This window comes from Gavia stellata, chromosome 2 (assembly GCF_030936135.1).
Source record: "Gavia stellata isolate bGavSte3 chromosome 2, bGavSte3.hap2, whole genome shotgun sequence".
In the NCBI taxonomy this organism is placed as follows: Eukaryota; Metazoa; Chordata; class Aves; order Gaviiformes; family Gaviidae; genus Gavia; species Gavia stellata.
The window spans coordinates 88,544,923-88,565,521 of NC_082595.1; the positions used below are offsets into that span (position 1 = coordinate 88,544,923).

Genomic DNA, 20,599 nt, shown 5'->3' on the forward strand with positions numbered 1-20,599 from the left:
TATAAAAAAATATATGTCATAAATCCTATCTCTAGAGTTATGCATTTTATACTAAGTTGTCAGAAAATGCTTCATTGTACTAAGGATTCACAATTCTGAAGTCCCTTCTGGAATGAGACACTCAAAAATAAGTGCAGATCAGTACTTTCTCTTAATAGATGTGGGCAGATCGGCAGAAGGAATAGTCTCTCTTCTGAACAGATGTCCTTTGCACAAAGTGAAGTAAAAAAAAAAAAGCTACCTGAATTTTAGGTGCTCACAGAAATAAATGGCCATTATGTCCTTTTGGATTTAGCCTTGTAAATGCTACTTTAAACATGAAGCCCTTTGTGGATTTAGAAGATAAAATGACCACCAGAGGAGCCATCTACTATGGTTATGTATTAAATATTAAATTGGGAGTTCTTGGGAACCGTAATTCTTACCCAGCTTCTGGTGTATCCACAGACAGATTGTTTATAGATTTAACTTACAGAAATTTAACTGCAATAATGCAAAGTTTAGTTGGAATATACTTGCTTTATTTCTTGGAAGGATTGTGCACCCCTTACAATCATGGTAACCAAACATTTGATATTTATTCTAGCCAGTTATATACAGTTCTTAGAATGTCAGCACTGCACTTCAGTCACAAGCTCTACCATGCAGTGTAGATTTAGCCCTAGAAACTTAATTTATGTATATACATGTAATTATTTATTTTATAACTGAATAAAATATGTCTTTTATTGAAAAAATGCCACTAAAACTATTTAGCTGAAGTATTAAGCACAGAAATCAGATCTTTAAAGTTAATAGCTTTTTTCTGTTAAATTTTATGTCTTTGGAATGCCTCATCTCTTTCTTTTCACTTGAACCAGGAGATAAACACTTATTAATAGAGTCAGTCTCTTACTGACCCCTTTTATGCTTATAATATGATTATTATTTTGTTTGAGGCAGGTAGAGCAAAGGACAGATCTTGTATTGGCTTTGCTCAGTTTCACCCATAAACATAATCAGTGGAAAGATTGAAATGTTAGTGATCATGCTGTTTAACATATAGTCTAGAATTCAGTCCTGCTGTCACTGTAAGCATGTTTGCCCTCACGTTACCTGTGTGTCACAGTGATCACACCTACTAAACCTGCTATATACCAATTTGCAGAACTTCTTTTATTTTTGCTTTTGGTATCAGAACATTATTTCCCTCAGCAGGTACCTGAAAAGAAAAGCAACTCCTACTCCTTTATTGTTTCAATAAGCTGAGTCATTGGCAGTTTTCCCTTCTAATCTTGTTCATCAGAGCTGTTAGAAATCGAAAGAACTGGAAAAAACATTGTCTTATGAGCATTCAGGAATGCTGAAACAAATAGTGGAAAAGAATAAAAGAAAAAAAACCACCACACTGATTGAGCAGAAAAACTATTTAACCATCTGTAAATCACGGTTTTGTTCACTTTATCTTGGATTAATAGCAAAGTAAATTGTGGCCAGTATGCACTGTTTAGTAATTAAGAAAGACATAAATATCATTCTCAAATGTGCTTCTGGGTCCTCCGGTGAGCCAACAGGTTCTCCAAAGAGAATAAAACAACAAAATACGAAAATTCAAAATCATCAACTATGGTTAGAGTGAATTTAAAAGAACAGGGGAGGTCAGTGGCCATAGAAATGCTCTCCAGCTCTGAACTGGATTCTGAGCTTGCAACATTGTGCTTACTCCTTCTCTGTTGTTCAGTTTAGTTCAATTGAGCCACTCATTAAGCACAGTATAAAAACCTTCAACAAGCTGCGGTCTTTGCCAGTCTTGTCTGTGAAAACTGCTTGTGCTGACCTTGATGCATAGGCTTATCCTTTTTCCTTGAAAATCCCTATCTCTTACAGAAGTACTCAACCTTTGCTGGCTTCCTATCCCTGACCCAGTACCTTGCTCCTTGGTCTTACTCTTGCTTTGATTTAAATTTTGGCAGTGTATCCAACCTCATGGAGAATTAAGATACTCAGAGTGGTCAGTACCCTGAATGAGCAGCCTCACTCTAACTATGCTCTGTATTCTCACTTTGTGTAACAGCATGACATATTCAGCTCTTCAGAAATGCTGAAAACAGTAATTAAATCTCCTACTCCATGTAACAGAGGCAGTTTGATCCATTTGGAGACCATGTGTCATGGTTTAGTCCCAGCCGGACTAAGCACCACACAGCCGCTCACTCACTCCCCTTCCTCAGCTGGACAGGAGAGAGAAAATATGACAAAAGGCTCATAGGTCGAGACAAGGACATAGGGAGATCACTCACCAATTACCATCATGGGCAAAACAGACTTGACTTGGGGAAATTAGTTTAATTTATTGCCAATCAAAATCAGAGTAGGATAATGAGAAATAAAACCAAATCTTAAAAAAACACCTTCCCCTCACCCCTCCCCTCTTCCCGGGCTCAACTTCACTCCTGATTTTCTCTACCTCTTCCCCCCAAGCAGCGCAGGGGGATGGGGAATGGGGGTTGTGGTCAGTTCATCACACTCTGCTGCTCCTTTCTCCTCACACTCTTCCCCTGCTCCAGCATGGGGTCCCTCCCATGGGCTGCAGTTCTTCACAAACTGCTCCAGCATGGGTTCTTTCCACGGGGTGCAGTCCTTCTGGAACAGACTGCTCCAGCGTGGGTCCCCCATGGGGTCACAAGTCCTGACAGCAAACCTGCTCCAGCGTGGGCTCCTCTCTCCACGGGTCAACAGGTCCTGCCAGGAGCCTGCTCCAACGTGGGCTTCCCACAGGGTCACAGCCTCCTTCGGGTATCCACCTGCTCCTGCATGGAGTCCTCCATGGGCTGCAGGTGGATATCTGCTCCACCGTGGACCTCCATGGACTGCAGGGAGACAGCCTGCTTCACCATGGTCTTCACCACGGGCTGCAGGGGAATCTCTGCCTCGGCACCTGGAGCATCTCCTCCCCGTCCTTCTTCCCTGACCTTGGTGTCTGCAGAGTTGCTTCTCTCACATATTATCACTCCTCTCTTCCCCGGCTGCCGTTTCCCAGTTTTTCCCCCCCTTCTTAAATATGTTATCACAGAGGCACTACCACTGTTGCTGATTGGCTCGGCCTTAGCCAGGGGCAGGTCCATCTTGGAGCCGGCTGGCATTGGCTCTATCAGACATAGGGGAAGTTTCTAGCAGCTTCTCACAGAAAGCCACCCCTGTAGCCCCCCGCTACCAAAACATTGCCACGCAAACCCAATACACCACGTCTTGGAATCTTTCTTTCCAGGAAGACAAATACCCTTTTTTTTCTAGAACTGGTTTTAGCTAACAATGTTCTTTCCCAAAACTTACTCAGAAGATCATTTAGTGAAGTACTAGAATAATATCTAAAAGTATTCCTAGAAGAATATCTACAAGTATTTGTAGAACAATAGCTCAAGAGCAGGCTAAAGATTTTGGGGGATAATATAGGAAGTGTACAGCTGTCCTGTTTAAGCCAAAGTAGAAATTTCAAAACCTCAAGGACTGCTTACTTATCTATTAATTCCTAACATTGTATCCGAAAACAAGTGCTCACCGCAGTATTTGAAATTCATGTCTTTCACTATCTGTCTTTCTCATGCTACACAATAATACTCATTCTTATGGATTTTTTTTTTTTCTCTGACCGAAATAAGTTCTTCCCCTGCCCCCAAAATGTTTTAATTTCAATAAGAGAGAAGGGGAGAGAACTAACCACACCGATGTACCAGTAGTTTTATGACCTGGGTATTATACAGAAAACCAAATAAGTTAACTTGAATTAAATACTTCCAGGTATTTGAATGCTGGTCTTTTTTTTTTTTTTTTTTTTTTTTTTAACTATTCTAAATACTAAGCTGCACCTCTAAAGAATCATCATCAGCTGGTGTGTTTCTTATATCTTGAGAAATTCAGTCATCTTAGTGATACGTTAGAGGTATTCTGAGCTCATCTGTTTGCTCTAACTGTGAGAGAGAAAGACAGTACAATGCTTAGTCCTGTCAAGAGGACTGTTAAGAGATGTCACTTCTTGGTAAGTACAAAACTGCAGCTATTAAGTAGGGGAAACTTAAAGGCAGAAAGTGAAGACCCCTCACAATTTAAATGGTCCCAACTTTAGAGAGCAGCTCAACAGGAAACTTCAGGAATAGCTCTGGTCACAAGCTTCCATGTTCTACTTAGGTTTCACTAAGATGCGGTCCTAAATGGCTTGCTCAAAGTCACAAAAGAAGTCAGAGGAAGTCCAGATAACTGAATTTTTCTGTATCAGTTTATCTTATTTTCTATATAAACAGCTCCACCCCACTAGACTGTCCTGTAGTTAGCAGTTATTTTCTAATTTTATGCTCTTTCTCAAAATCAAAGCCTATTTGATTAAATTCTGCAAATCTTGGACAGTGGACCAATATATATAAATTCAGTGCAAAATCCTAAAGGTTACATTGAAAAATTAGATTATCAATGCAGTATGCCCATGGCTAACTGTTTTGTTACCTCTTCAGATTTGTTACACAATGTGTTTTACTCTGAAAAGCCAACCAAAAATTCAGTATCAGTTACCAGACTAAAAAAGTGGGTAATGCATTGATTGACAAATGTACATTAAATAACTAATTAAGGAAATTATAATTTTATTTAAAAACTGTCATTTTAACCCTTATTGATATAAAAAATTAAAAATTATAGTCACCTTCAGGATTATTGCAGAAATGGCAGTGCCAAATAAGACGCTAGATAGCTATTTCTAAAGGAAAAGAAAAATACTGCCTTGTGCATCAATAAAATATGTTATAAAGTGGCAGTATATTTACAAGTAAATAGCATTGTAGGGTGAGTTTATAACCTGATGCTGGTGAAAAATGGAATTTTCCAAACTTCTAAGCCACTGAGACAAAACAATATGTTGGGTTTATTTCTTTTGAAAAGAATGCTTCTGGATATCCCATAAAATTGCTCTTTATTACTGACTCTTCATCAGCTCTGTCATTTCAAAGTAGATTACTGAATTTCCTACATTTCTGAATGAAGTGGTACTGGAAAAAGCAAAACCTCTGTTTACTCTGAGCTATGTGTTTAAGCCTACATGTCGCTTATTGTGTGGTCTGCAAAAGAGAAATGTATAATGGTGATTGCATTTTCACATTAAGTTTTTGCTTTCCCTTCCTGTCATGTGGTGTGAAAAATAAATGGTAATGTATTTATTTTTTAAAGAATTTGGTTTTTTTTAATTTCCCTATCAGATAAAATCCTGCACCCCCTATCATTACTGATATTTTATCTGTTGACTTAATAGTTTTCCATTTCCTTGTGTTTGAGTATTATATAATACTAGGACAATAAAATAATTTCTCATGACTGAAATATTTTGCAGTCAAAGCTTGGTCTTTGCAATTGGTGCAAAAATATCATTACCTTCAGCAAATCATGAAATAACACTGGAATCCAAAGTACAGTGTGAAAACTAATGACTAATGAGCTTATAACACTTTTATAATAATATCTTTAATGTTACAAGAACTTAATAGGTTTGATGACTATAGGTGAACACTAAATAGTTTTACAGTAAGTAAGTCACAAAGACAGTAAAAAAAAGTTGTTATGCAGTGATGTGGGACAGTTTCTTGTCTGTCTTCCCTTCATGACCTTGAGCAATATAAAGATGTGATATAGATCATCATTTAAGTATTGGGATTAATGAAGGGCCAATATTTTTAAATTGGTGTCTTCCATAAATCATAAATTAAAATGAAAAGACAAAAATGGGTCTTTTCATTTTCAGGCATGGATAGCTTCAGTTCAGGCAAGTCTTAATGAGTGATAGATTTTGCAGTCTTAAGGTACTCTTACTGTAGTTTATGATGTAAATTTCTTAACTAAAAGCAAGCATAATGTAAACTTGTACATTCCATCTGCTGGAATTGTATTGAAACATTGGTGAGTGAACTTCACTCACTGGAAAATTTCAGCTTTTTAGAGCCATCAGAGTTTTCATGCACTTAAGTTAACAAACTGTGCTTGTTAGCAATAATAGCTTGTGTGTGGATCATCAGTTGAAATAACTCAGACACATGTTTTCAGTATGGTCGGCCTGGTTTTTGCAAGCTCTGTTGTCTGTTCCTAAGGTCTGATGAATTCAACACTTGTGAAAATCTGGTGTTTTCAATTATCGAAGGATTCTCCATCTTTCATGATGCACCTTTACCTTTAATGAGCCAAACAGTATCTCAGGAGGTTCACATAACTGTCTGTGCATTGTGGAAGACCTAAACCAGCCCCCCCGCCCCACCACCCCACCCAAGTATATATGGCAAATGCATCTGATCCTGAACTGTAGCTTTTGTGTGACTTGTAGGAATTTCCCCACAGAAATGGGGAAAACAGGATATATTCCAGTTCCCGATATATACTGTTACATAGGGAAAATATATTTAAATTATAACTTACTGCTAAAACTAAAATTGATCCTTTCACTTCTACACTGTAAATAGTATTTTAATCAGGCTAAAATCCAAATGTTTTATTGCACTAAAAAGGTAAATATTTAACAATTTCTCCCCATAGCTAATTACTTAGCTATGTGAAAATATATTTATTTAAATTGTTGTATTGATCTAGAGGTAAATATAAAAACAAATGTTGTTATGAGTGAGCAGGCTCTTCAGGACTTCAAGAAAAGCTGGACTAATAAACTTCCAGACTGACGGAAAGCTGTGCAACTGTTGAGCCTTAAGTTGCCTCATTAACCTGGAATAAATCTTATATTCAGCTGCTGAAAACAGAGATGGATGCAAGGGAGAGTTGGTCAAATTCCCTTGGGAAACTAAACCAGAACAAAACAAAATGAGAAGAAACTTTTTCTTCTTTTCTTTAACTTCTGATTCACTCTCTAAGAATGGACAAAACCACTATTGGTTTTATGTAAAGGCAATCTATTCTCAGGCCTTGTGATCACTAAGGAATAACAAGGATAAGTGGGACATAGCAGCTATTTATTTTGGTTATAGCAAGTATGAGACTACTGGCAGAAATCCCCAGCTGCTGGAAAAAGGAGTGCCATAAATATATTGGTAAACTACAGAGATCCTGTATTTTAACCAAGTGGTGACAGCTGCAATCTAGTGGGATGATGATCTCCTAATGTGTGAAGATGCTAGAGCTTATTCAAAAAAAGCTGAAAGAATTATCTTTAGCATGTGAAAATTATAAGGGGTTTTTTATAGTTTCTGTTGCAGAAATGAGTAATTTTTTTTTTATCTGACTTTTTAAAGCAAGAGGGATGTTTAAACTTTCCTCACAAATTTTCAAAGCTAAAATACTCTTATAGTGAGAAACACTGGAGACCTTCAGTTTTAAATGAAATCTAGCAGCTGTCCACAGCTTGCTGAACTGATAGAACAATACTTTGGAAGATTTGTTAATCATTTTGAAAAAACTCAGTGCCATCTGTAAGAGTGTTCTGGGCCCAGATTCACCTGGGCAGATTTTGGATAACAGTTTCTCCTTGTATAACTGCCCAGAATGGGTTTATACACTTACATCATCTGGTGTCAACATGACCATATTTTCCAGTATTTAAACATTCTAGTCAATTCATAGGTAAATTAAGGAAAAAAGAGTTTGAACTAGCTTCTTGAAAGTAGTTATGTTGTGGAACTGCAAAACTTTCATTACCTGTCCTTCCTTGCTTATCTTCTTGTCTGTCTTTCTGGGTTTCAGTAATCTATCACTTCTTCATTAGAATAAGTTTCATGTAGGTTTATTTCTATTGTGTGTAACAAATCAGTGTTCTTCTATTTCTACTAAAGGAGTTACTTAAAGCCTATGATGGAGCATATGGACTTTTTTCATTTTGTAATAGTAGTTTTCCTCTCTTCTAAAAGCCTGGATGAAATTGTATGGAAAAATATTATATAGCACTCTTTATATTTCTTTGTCCATTTGAAATACATATTTTTTTGTCATGGTATTTTGGTTGCAGCTATTATTTCTACTCAGATTTGTATTTTCTATCACGTCTGAGATCTTACTTAGTTATACGGCAATATCTGTCACTAAGCATATACTTTCATACACCCATGTGAGTAATGCCCTTGTGTCTCATTATTAGAGTTCCAACTTAATACTTTTCTGCAAAAGAGATAGAAGGAAAAAAAAAGGAGTTAAATCCAATTTATGTCCTCTAATTTGGTGAAGAGTTCAAGAGACAAAACAAACTATCACTTTTTTTAATGCAGTCAAAATTATGTAGGCCAAAATTATTGAAATAACTAACTGTGACTTTTTATGCATGTGTTCATGTAAAACAAACTGTTTTGTCCTTTTCTGACTGTCTCATAGTTTTTAAAATAAAATCTAACACAGATGATTTAGTGTGTACAAAGAGATTGTTTATAAGCAAGTTTAATCATGACCCTAACTTGCTGCTCTATTATTTGCAGTAAGACACTATCTTGAAATGGCTAAAGCTTATGTGCTGTTAAGAAGTGCAACACATGAGAAGCCTCCTGATAAATGTCTTTCTTTGCAAACAAAAAAAGACCTCCTGCTGTATATGCAGTCTGGCGATTAAAATTATTTTCAAATTCAGTCTTTTATTTTGATCTGGATAAGTCAAAAACTTTGAAAGCTTGAAATTATCCTCAGGATGGGGCTATCTGACATTTTAGAGCAAATGCAGCAAAACTTATGGTGGAAAATTTCATTAAATTAATTCTGCCTCTGAATGTATTTGTGGATTGAAGCTTTTGTCTTCTAAAATCTTTATTTTCATCCACTAATTACAATTTTCTAAATTCAAAACAACCCCAGTATATTCAGTTCTTTTATACAATGGTGATCTTTTATACCTTTTTTTCATGTACTGTCATGTCAAGATATTAAGCATACATGTCTTTTTTTCTTTTCCAGCAATCACATTATTCATCATTATGTGAAACAAGTAATTTATGTACACTTGATAAAGAATAATTGAAATGTTTTGGATTCACTTTTGAAGCATAATTATTTAATGTCCAAAACTATGTCTAGAACGGTTAGATTTCTTTTTTAATATGAATCAATCTTTTCAGAAATTAAAAAGTAAATAAAAGTAAATCTAAGGAGCTTAACAAATAATTGAGTTGTGGCTCTAATACATTAATTAATACATCTGTTATCTCGTTTCATTGATACAGTGTCATTGCACTTATGTGTGACTTCTTGGCTGGAAAGAGTTTCATATTTACATATGTCAGCTTTTATTTGTATCATAATAGAGAGATAAAGTACTCATTCATTGTAAAGTCTTGCTCAGTTTACAAACTTGTCAGTCTGCTCTAGAAAAACTGCCATTTCTTATAATATTTTTCCATGGTGAAGTTTAGGGTGTTTTCTCTAGCCTCCATCCAGTATTTGACAAGGCCTTCTTGTAGGTGATTCTTGCAATTTTGGGTTTAATTTGAAAATTATTCAAAACAAATTATTGAAGGAATGAGTGTTCCTGGGTTTATGTAATCTTCTTCTTTTTTTTTTTTTTTTTTAAATCCAGAACCTTTCTATATATTGGTGATATCACTAGGAGAATGAGTAAATGGCCAGACAGACTGCCAAAATCTGTTAAGTTTAAAATGATAGGTGTTGCAGCCTGAAGCACGAACGCCAAATATTTGTTACTAACCTAATGGCTACCGAAGAAAGATATGCAGTATAATTCATCTATACATAATAATTTTTTGCTTCAAAACCCAGCCCTTCAAAGCATTTCATCACATGCTTTACATGAGCATGAGTAGATCATTAATGTATATTCAGATTCCAAATGCATCTAAGGCACAGCAGCTTGCCTGGAGTAGAACCGATATTATAACAAGGGAGATCTCATGTTGCTCATCTTGCTGCATGAAACATATGTTGCACCATCCCTTCCTCTGGCCTAATATGGCTCCTTGGTTAGAGTTAAACACTTCCCAAATGCTGAGCTAAATTAAAATATCAATGTATCTGCTAATTGTTTATTATTATGATTACAACTTTTTAAAGTCTGACTTCTGTTTACAGTTACTGCCAGTCTTTCTTCTGTACTATTGTGTTAGAATCAGGACATGTGAAACATCTTAAAGGAGTTCTATTCTTCCTATGTTATATACCAAGTAAAACAATAAAGATGACCTCCAAAGCTGTGGCAACTCCAGTCTGCATGATCCCACCTGAGAAAATGGAAGACATTGTGTTGATTTATTCTCAGTCAGTAAAGAAATAATAGATTTTTTTTTATCAAATAGAAATTTAAATCACCAGTCTTAACCATAGAGGTTGTATATATACTGAAAAGCTGTCCATCACGTTAATGAGCTCACAGCTTCTCTTCAACTACTTCTGCACAAAGGCCTGAAAATACCTAAGTTTTGCAGTATATAATAGCATGGCATGTTGAGAAGTTCCAGAGTTAAGCCGCATCCACTGAGAATGCTCTGTCTCTATATTAAAGACATGTCTGGTGGTTGAAGCATCTTTGATGTTTTCAAACCCTCTGTTAAAAAAGAGAAAGGCAGAGTTCTGTTAGACTCTACACTAACTAATATTTAAAAAAAAAAAAACAAACCTGACTAGAATCTTTCCTCACTGTTTTCCCTACCCTGTGACTTAAAATACTTTTTCTGATGTTAGTCTCATGGAACACACCATTTTCTCTAGCTGATGGTTCCTTGAAGAACTGTGTGCAGCTGGGATACAGTCTGAAGAATTATCTCTGTAAAGCAATATCTTACTTTGGTATTTGCCAGGATTTTATACTCTTAAACTTCTTTTTAAAACAGAGTGGGTATACTAGGAATGTAGTAAGAATGTATTGAGAGACGCTGGTATTATTTAGGCTAGTTCTAAATTTATTTGTCAATACAGGTTTATAAATATTTAGTTTATATTCACAATACAGAGGAACATTGTTAGCATTTTCAGATAAATGCTACTGATTAGTGCATAGCTGTGCCAAAGTTTCTGCATAACTGGTATTTATTTCTAAGTTTTGCAAGCTTTAAATAGCAAAATTACCTTCCATTTTCCTTACTACCTTCATTGTTTTGATATGTTAAAATTCTAAAATGGAAATTGAGATGATAGTTAAAATACAGATAGCCTGTGAATGAGCTTTGAAAATAACAAGAAGCAATTTAAGTGTTATATGATAAAGAAGGAAAAATCAGAAGGCACACACAAAAAGCTTGAAACACTATAACACCCTAGGTAAATGAAACTTTATACAGTATTGTTTTGAAAGAGTATAAACAGGTAAGACATGGGTCTCTCAATGGCATACAAAAGTCTTTTTCTTTAAAGGAAAAACAGTGAAAGATTGGGCATGTGACTGGATGAATAGAAGATGACATGTCTAAGACATGCTTTCAGAAAGAGGCTGCAAGGTTTAAACATATTCTGGAAGTGAGATACTCAAATAAATGATACGTTCTCCTCCCACATGTTATGGATCTCAGTAGCAGTAGATAATACTTCATAGCTTTGGATAAAAGGGAACTATGACAAGATTGAAACAGAGGAAGATAAAGATCTCTGACAGGGATTCACTTGGGCATCTTTTCATCTATTTTCAGTTTGAATGCTAACAAATGTTGGAACTAAAAAAAATCTTAAAATCTAATTTTTAGGTGAATTCCAAAATACAGGCAGGTAAAGGTTTTAAGTATATTAACATTTAAAAGTATGTACATATATTCATAAATGCATTGAAGTCCCTGGTGTCTCTGAACCACTAAAAGTAATAAATGGTTTCAGTAATTTGAGAAATTTTTTTGTTCCTTTTTTCCCATCTGGAAAGATAAAATCAGACAGACTTGTTTTACAGGGAACTGGATTTATTTTGTTATGACAGCATGTCATACAACCACCATCTGTTAAAAATCACTTGACAGTTCATTGGGGAAAGTAGAAGCTAAAACCTGGGCTATGTTTAACAAGGCCTGTAGACATCCAGGAAGATGTGCCGCGTCCCAGACATGTGATACCTGCTCTGTTTCAAGAGACAGTATTTCTCTGGGTAAACAATAGCCTGAATCATCTTTCCCTGATACTGGTGTGAGAGCGTGTTGACAGAGGAAGGCAGTGGCTGAGAAGAAAATTTTGCAAAGGTTGTCATCCATCTGTGGAGATCACTTCATTCTGTGCTATGAGTAAGGTCTCAGTCAACATTTACTGATGTCCCAAACGAAATACTTACACCTTTTGTATGTATGTCTGTAGAAGGAGGTGGCTTCACTGCAATGTGTGTGTTCTTAAAACATGATAGCAAAGGCTGTCTTCTCCACCTTGTATTACTGTTGTTACCATAAGGGTCAAGTTTAGTAAAACTTATATGTCTAATAACCATATCAGTCATGTTGCTTATTTTCGTGTTTTGGTAATTCAGTAGTCAAAACTGAACTTCACTTCCACTAACATAGCTACCCTTCTGTGCTAAAAGTAGTAAATATTTGAAGGGTTTTTTTTCTGAAAAGATTGAAGAAATGTTAGTAGGAAAATTATTTATTTTAAGGAACATCAGTGTACAAGCAGGCTGCTTTTCTAGCAAGATCAGTTTTTGACTATAACAACATTTCAATGCTGACACTTCCCAAGAAACTACAAAATTAAATTCTCAGAATAAAATGCATGTTTACTAGCTAGTATAAACTTGTTCTGAAAGCCTTTATTCACACACACACAAATCTTTATCAGTCTAAGTAATATTAGTGAAACTAGCAGAATTCGGCTCTTTGTCTGGAGTGTTTTCAAGATGGTGAATTCCAGATGCTATACTTTTGTTTAGCTGAACTGGATTTTTACTCATGCTTGGTTTTTTTTATTTATCAGGAAATAAAGTAATAATAAGTAAAACATATTTTTAATTGTTTCCAAAACATTTCTGAGATTATCATAATATTTCTTAACCTAGTTTAAAGAAATATTTCTGGGACAAACAGTATACAATACAATAAGTAGTGTTAAAAAGATGTGGAGAAAGAGATTATTCCTTTCCTTTCCTATATATTTAAAACAATCTATATGCCAAAATAAAAAAAAGACTATAGACAAATGTTGAAATATACTGTAATTGTTGCAGTTTCTCTACTTTAAGAAGAACCTATGTTCAGGTCAAGCATTTTGATACTTACAAGTGCTTTGTTTTAGTTATATTTTTGTAGTGCCGTAATGCGGTTTTTAATTTCTTTAAATTTTCTTTTGTAAAACTTTGGATTTCTATATAACTTAATTGTCCCTGATGCTTCCAAAACAGACATAATGATTTGTAGCTCTTACCATCTGGTTGTATATATGCTGCTTGTCACCACTCTCTTTGTCACTGTATTCAATTTGAAAGCATATCACTATGTGGGAAAACCAGCCATTTTTTACAGCTAATCTCTCATCACCTTTCAGCTGTAATGCTGTCATCTGTAATCCACTCAGGCTTGGGTAATTCATTTTGTGCAGCTAAAATATTCCAACTAACTTTTTTTAATTCAGGAAGAATGTTCTGCCCTGTCCTTAAAGTTTTCCCAAAAATCTTTTAAGATTAAAAATGTGATCCACAAATCTCTACTAGCTCTATTCTTCTGTGGAGGAAACAGAAAGACAGGAGGAGTGTAACTATGCGTGGACACACATGCGCATATGTGCAGGATAGAAAACACATGTGTATTCATGATTTCTGTATATTCATGGTGTTGTTCTCTGTTACTTTATGTCTTTTCTTTATGATTAATGACTTTGAATTCCACATATGCCTTAAATACCTTTTTACAAATGAATAAGAAAAAAGTGAAAATTGAATGTTCAAATTATTTTGAGTTTTGAAAAGACTATAATTTTATATATTTATATACAAGTGTTAATTAAGTATCTGACAGTCTGGAGGGAGAAAGAATGGAGAACAAAAGGAATGGAACAGTATAGGATACCTTCTCTTTCTATTCCTACCTGAAAACACAAAACAGAGATTTTAAGCCTCGTTTGCATGAGCACATATTCAGCTGGTTACAAATGCATGGCTCTGTGCGGTTTTCTGTATATTTCTGAGATTAACTTTATCGTCATAAAAATATTTCTGTATTAAAGTTGGCTTCTTGGTTTTTTTCTGTTTCAAGCCTTATCATGGACAGAAGCTTAAATGAGATTTTATTTTCTCATACTATCTTAATCTTACAAGGGTGTGTTGTGAATATTTCAGAGAGTGACTTGATGAAATGTTGTTTTCCCTGTCTGAGAAAAGCCGTGGATCCTAGTATATCCAGAAAAAGATGACTGACCATGGGAAATCAATCATTTTATTTTCCCACAGAAGCCAAACATTTTTTTTTAATCATAACCAAAGGAAATAAACAATACACCCAAGGAATCAATTATATGGGGTGTCTTTTTGGTAATAATTTATACTGTTTCAAGAAAAAATTATGAATATGCATATGGTTAAATTCAGGCCATGGAAGTTAATGTAGGGGAAAAGTGAAGAGTCATCTTTACAGCTGCGTGTTTAAATTTTTTTTGCCTTTACTTTGCAGTGACCCAGGGTGGGGATGCAATTGCATCTGACACATGTCCTGATCCTGGAATTCCTGAAAATGGGAAAAGGGTGGGGTCTGACTTCAGGTAGGCACATTTAATTTTCTACATGACCAAGAGGAAGGTATTTTCCTGTTGCATGTATAGAGAGAGAGCATGCAACTACAGCTATATATTTGTTTCCCTAGTTTTAAATGTGTTGAGTCACTGTCAAAATAGCTCAAGTTCATTGCTTGTCTTGAATTGGTTTTGTTTGTTTATTTTTTAAATCAATGCATTTGAAATAGGAGTTTTAGAACTTAATGATCTTGTCTGTGTAGGAAAGGCAGAACTCTGTGGACAGCACAGAAGAAGCAGCAGAGAGAATTGTCTGTTTTCCCACTATATAAAAGTTGTTAAAAAGCTTAGGAAACATGGCAAATTCAGTGTCTGAGGCTGTGATGAATGCCATCTCCTTGCTTTTTTAGTTTTCAGCTTTCTGTTATATTAATTAAAAAAGAAGATGAGGTCAAATGGACCCCTACAGTGAAAGGAGGAAGGTTGCTCTTTCCCTGTTGGGGGAAAAAAGCAGAGACTTCAAGATATGGCAGAGAAGAGGCTCAAAGAAAGGAGATGGGAGCCTCCAGCTCCAGCAGAGATTTATAAATTGTTCAGCAGGGAATGCACAGCCAGACCTAAGAGTAAATGGAAAGGAAAACTTCATAGGAATTAGAAGGAATTGTGCAAAGTTCTGTGCAATTCCAAAAAGCAAGTTAATCAAACCTGGCTTCTGAATCAAGGCTCTTCCAAGCTAAGGCATAACTGATGGGAAAAATAATTTAAAATTCTATTCTGTTTCTGACTGACCTACTCTTTTTGGATTTTTCTCTATTTACCCTCAAAGGAGTTTGAGAACTCATAAATAACTCCAATGTTAAGAGAATCAGTTATATTTAAAGTCATGATTTCATTAGCAACTGGACAGCGCTTAAATGTGTTTTAAAAAATAATGAAGTGAAATAAGCTTCTCAATAAACAGGCTAGAGAGAGACAATCTGTCTAGGTGTTTGCTATTATCCTCTTCTATATATTCTGAATCAACTTGGCAAGTATAGCTGCTGCAAGCAAAATTGTATGATACAAAAATATAGTATGAACTTGCTGTCCAAATATCTGCTGTTTTAGGAAAACAAATATAATTTTTATCCAGGTCTTTAGTAATGCTTGATGTATTGAGAAGAGAAGCATCAGTTGGTAGAAGACTAGGTAAAAATGGGATACTGAAATAGAACTCTTTCTCAAGATGTATTAAAATGTCTGCGTGTATTCATCCAAGGGATACCTGTATACTTCCACTGTTACTTTGGAGAGTACTTTACTTTACTGCTTGTTCAGGTATGCCTTAGTTTCCCTCCTCTGCTTGAGTGTTTTCTCATAGCCATAAAGGGTGCAGAGCATACCTCTTCTTCTGAATTCCTGCAAATCAAATACTTAGTTGAAAGAATTAAGGGATCAATTTGTTATTAGTGGAGAGTGAAAAGCATCTCTGGAAAAAGTAAACCCCATAGCCTAAATGTTTAATAGAGAATAGCATGAATTCACACCTGAAGGGGCCTTTCTCACTCCATTAACTATAGATACCAGAGTAAGTTCAGCAGATCAGGATGGTGAGGGAGCCTGAGCACAGACATATAAGAGGCTGAGAGTTCTGGCTTTACTCAGCCTTAAGAGAATCTGAAGGACCTTGTTGCTGTCTACAGCAACAAAACAGGAGAATGTAGAGAAGAGAAACCCAAACTCCGCCCAGAGGTGGACAGTGACAGGACTAGAGGCAATGGACAGAAGTTGGAACATTGTAAATTACTACTAGATTCAGGATTACAAAAAAAAAAAAAAAATATTGTTTTTACTATGAGGATGGTCAAACACCAGAGCAAGTTTCCCAGATAGTTTGTGAAATCTCCATCCAGGCAGGCATTCAGAGCTCACCTGAACAAGGCCCTGAGCCCTCTGTTCCAACTGTGCTTCCTTGGAGTGGGGCATTGGACTAGATGATGTCCTCACCCAATCTAATTTATTCTGTGAAACTATGAATCCTGTACAGATTTTATGTATTCATGATACACTGTGGGCTGAGCAGACTTGGAGAAGAGGAGGCTCAGGGGAGACCTTATCGCTCCCTCCAACTACCTGAAAGGAGGTTGTAGAGAGGTGGGTGTTGGTCTCTTCTCCCAAGCAACAAGTGATAGGACAAGAGAAAATGGCCTCAAGTTGCACCAGGGGAGGCTTAGATTGGATATTAGGAAAAATTTCTTTACTGAAAGGGTTGCAACACATTGGAATAGGCTGCCCAGGGAGGTGGTTGAGTCATTATCCCTGGAGGTATTTAAGAGACATGTGGATGTGGTGCTTAGGGACATGGTTTAGTGGTGGACTTATCAGTGTTAGAATAATGGTTGAACCCGATGATCTTAAAGGTCTTTTACAACCTAAATGATTCTATGATTCTATGACTCTCATCTAGTTATGGTCCAAGTCAGTGACATACGAACAATTGTTAAGAAACAGCACATGCACTTTGACTGGTAAGTCTAAGAGCACTGTTAAGCTGGAAGAGGGTGAGAGAGAGAATTACTTATTTTCCTCTCTAGACTGTAGTTTGTAACTTGAAAGAGAAAGGGATTTAAAATAATTTTGGTGAAACAGGTCCAAAGATCCAAACATGTGAGCCCCAGAATGGTAGAGCTCAACAGTAAAATTCCCAGCAGTGCATGAAAATATCAAGAAGAGGGAAAGCCCAAACAAACCTTAAAGCTCAAAGTATATTTTCAGATATCTGTGGGCATCTAATGTCAAGGAACCTTGCCAAACGTACATAACTATATTTTGAACACAGTCTCTTATGAATGAATATGAGTTGAAGGTATCTTAAATGTCTGTACTTACTTATGAGCAATGCTTACTCAATTGACAGAGCAAGGCTATTCCCCTCCTTCCTTTATCCCATTCAGCCTCTGATAATATTTTCATTTCACCTAATGTATCTTACTGTTCAGGGGGATAAATGAATGCATAAGGTGTTCAAAAATAACACAAGCAGCATCATATAAGGTATGATAAATAAAACACATTAATATAGTTTGATCACTTATTACTTGTGTGCGTGTTTTGGGCCTCCAATTATGAATATTATTTGAGAGAAACAATAAAATTTTATTTTCCTCCTAAACCTTACCTGTTATCTCAAAACTAATTATGCAACAGCAACTGTTTTTGATGTACTGTAAACTTCTTTCTTTGTATCTATTTAAAACATATCTTAGCTTTCTTGAAGTTTACCTATCTATATCTAGCTTGACATTTAAATAGAAAATTTGGCTGGAATTTAGTTTTTCTTTCTCTGAAATGAGAAATCAAGCTCTTCCATAAGAAAAAGGAAAATAATATTTGCTGTTGCTTGTTTTCACCAAAGTAGTGAAAATACTGTGGAGAGTAAAAGAGAGGCAGTTTTTTCTTTTCTAAGAGGCAAGTATAGACGCCAGAAGTAGCTATTGTTCTTGTCAGGAGAATGATAACTGTGGATATTAATCTGAACTAAAACATGTGAAAATGCACATTATTTGAAATCTTTTCCAATCTACTGAAAGACATGTTGAGAGTGGGATTGATGGAAAGGCAGAGGGTTTATTTTCAAGACCACCTGAGACCCAACTGGTTCAGTGATGAGAAGTTCTTTCTTTGAAAAGGGTTTCACATTTTTCAGCATAATAATGGCATTCATTTTAAAATCATAAAGCAAACAAAAAGGCATTGAAATCTTAACCTTTTCATTCTGTTCTCCTGATATGCTTTTACTGTGTTTGCTTCAGGAAGTAGGGGAGGTGATTTTCAGTGATTTCAAAAAAATCCAGGTGATATTTGCATTCATTTTGAGAAATGGCAACTCAGACTTTTCTAGATGAATGAGAACATAATCATTACAGTTTGGGGGTCAATATGTCATTTTATTTTTATGTGAGATCTCAAAACAGTAGACTGTTTAAATGAAATCTAAAATTGATATAAAAAATAACATTTCAGCTCTCCTTAAATATTATGTGGTATGTGTGGTACTATGAAAATACAATCATTTTCCACAATTCCACTGACACTTGTAACAAAAATAGCTTTTAAATTTTCAGAACAGCTTTTTAAAATTAAATGAACTTTCTTATGCTTAGTATTTCTTGAATAATTTTTTCTTTTTAAAAAGTCTTCTTTCAGTCAAATTCTACCCTTCTTTATAAAAGCACAAAATTTGCTTTGATACAGTTCAAATTCAAAACAGGAAAAGAAAAAAAAGGAAACTGATTTCTTCCCCCTGTTGAAAGTTTACACAGAGAATTAACAAAACAAAACACTTCCAGTGACCATAGAGTTTCTCAGTGACTAGGGAGGTAAAGATGTGAAAAAAAGAAATTAAAAACATTCATTGTTAACAATTGGAAATTAAGTGAAGTAATAATTTCCTTTGAAATCACAGATCAAATAAGTTAAACACAGCTTTAAAAGGATGCCCCCTTTTTTAATGGAAAAATGGTAAGCAGAATCAGTGGAGAGACTCAGCGATTTGGATGTTACTTAGAGGATAAGGACTTTTATTGTAGACTGTATGGTCCAGATGTGTCCCCTCCCCTAAATGATTATTTAGATAGATCTGATTGTCTGGACACAGAAAATACTCTAGTGACTCAGCTCACCTAAGATTTCTCAGTATCCACTGTTCTCTTAAACATCTAAAGTTATATGGTTTGATTCAGATATCTGCAATGAATGTATTCTATAACAACAATAAATAGATATATACACATAGTTCATTATTAACCAGTTAGTTACACAAACATTTAATTTCCTTCATATATATTATAGTGTGACAGTCTGTATCTCCATTCAGCAGTATTTAGAACTTTTCAATACCTTCTTCCTTTTCTTTTTAAGCCTTGACAGAATAAAAATGACATTAATATTATTTTCTTGAAAGTACCAGTTGTCAGACTCACGGCATAAACATGATTTCTCACAATAGGTGCTTCAAAAAGGATGGATCTTAACTGATATTAAAGCAGGCTTAGCGTACAGTGCAGCCACACATAAACCGTGTCCAGAACTATCTCAGTCATTCTGGTAAAACCTATGACTGCTCTTCTGTAGCCTACCTTAAGTTTGATTAGAATTCTTGAAATTACTTTCAAAAGATTATACTTGTCAATGCCTATAGCTGGCATTCAGGTTTCTCTCCACCTCGAACTCTAACACTCAGGAGCTTTTGAGTACTTCATGTTCCTACCTTGCTCTTTAATTTAAAGTTTTTTGCTAGATTTTGGTTGTTTTTAATATGTCGTAGTCAGTATATTTATTTTCTGTCACTTAATTTGTGATCAAACATTTCAAAAGATGATATCCACTGTGTAAAATATATGAAGTTCACATTATTAGTCCTTAGATACAAGCTGTTTCCAAAGCTTTGGAAAAAAATACAATATACTATATAGAATAACAGTGAAACAAATTGAGTCATCATAAGTGTATAAATTAAATTAGTGTGTAACATTTTATGTATCCATTTTTAAAATATTGCTGTAATGATGAAAACCAGTGTAAACATTAAATCCTTCACTTACTTCATCAGACATCAGAATATTTGCATTCGTCCTGGATTTTTTTTTTTCCTTCTTTCTCTTTTGGGGGGGAATAATCAGATATGTTAAATTATAAATTGCAGTTGCAGACATCCAATAATTATACATTTCATTTCACTCTAACTTTTTGTATGTGCACAGTTTCATAGTTGCCCTCACACGTCCTGATAGTAGCAAACTTCAGGGAAGTGTTGAATCTTTCATGTTGGTTCACACATCATTACACTTTTGGGAAAGTCTTTATCCAATATGATTTTAAAATACTTAAATTCTCAATTTACATTTATCATAACTAGGTAGGTGGTTGGTTTTTTCCTCTTTCTACAGAACAAATTTCCAGAGCTCATAATTTTAGAAAATATGAGAAAATGCATTTAAAAAAAAGGTGTTTAGAGCATTAAAATGTCAGATTAATTAATCCTAATATTTCC

The 20,599-nt window shown here is 35.2% G+C and overlaps 1 protein-coding gene across 1 annotated transcript in view; it reads left to right on the forward strand.

Annotated features, from left to right (window-relative positions):
• Positions 1-20,599, forward strand: part of CSMD1 (CUB and Sushi multiple domains 1) — a 1,256,706-nt gene that overhangs the window by 808,956 nt on the left and 427,151 nt on the right. Inside the window, exon 8 of the mRNA XM_059835885.1 lies at positions 14,511-14,598. Within this exon, the coding sequence (XP_059691868.1) occupies positions 14,511-14,598 (88 nt within the window). The remainder of the gene's footprint in view (positions 1-14,510; positions 14,599-20,599) is intronic.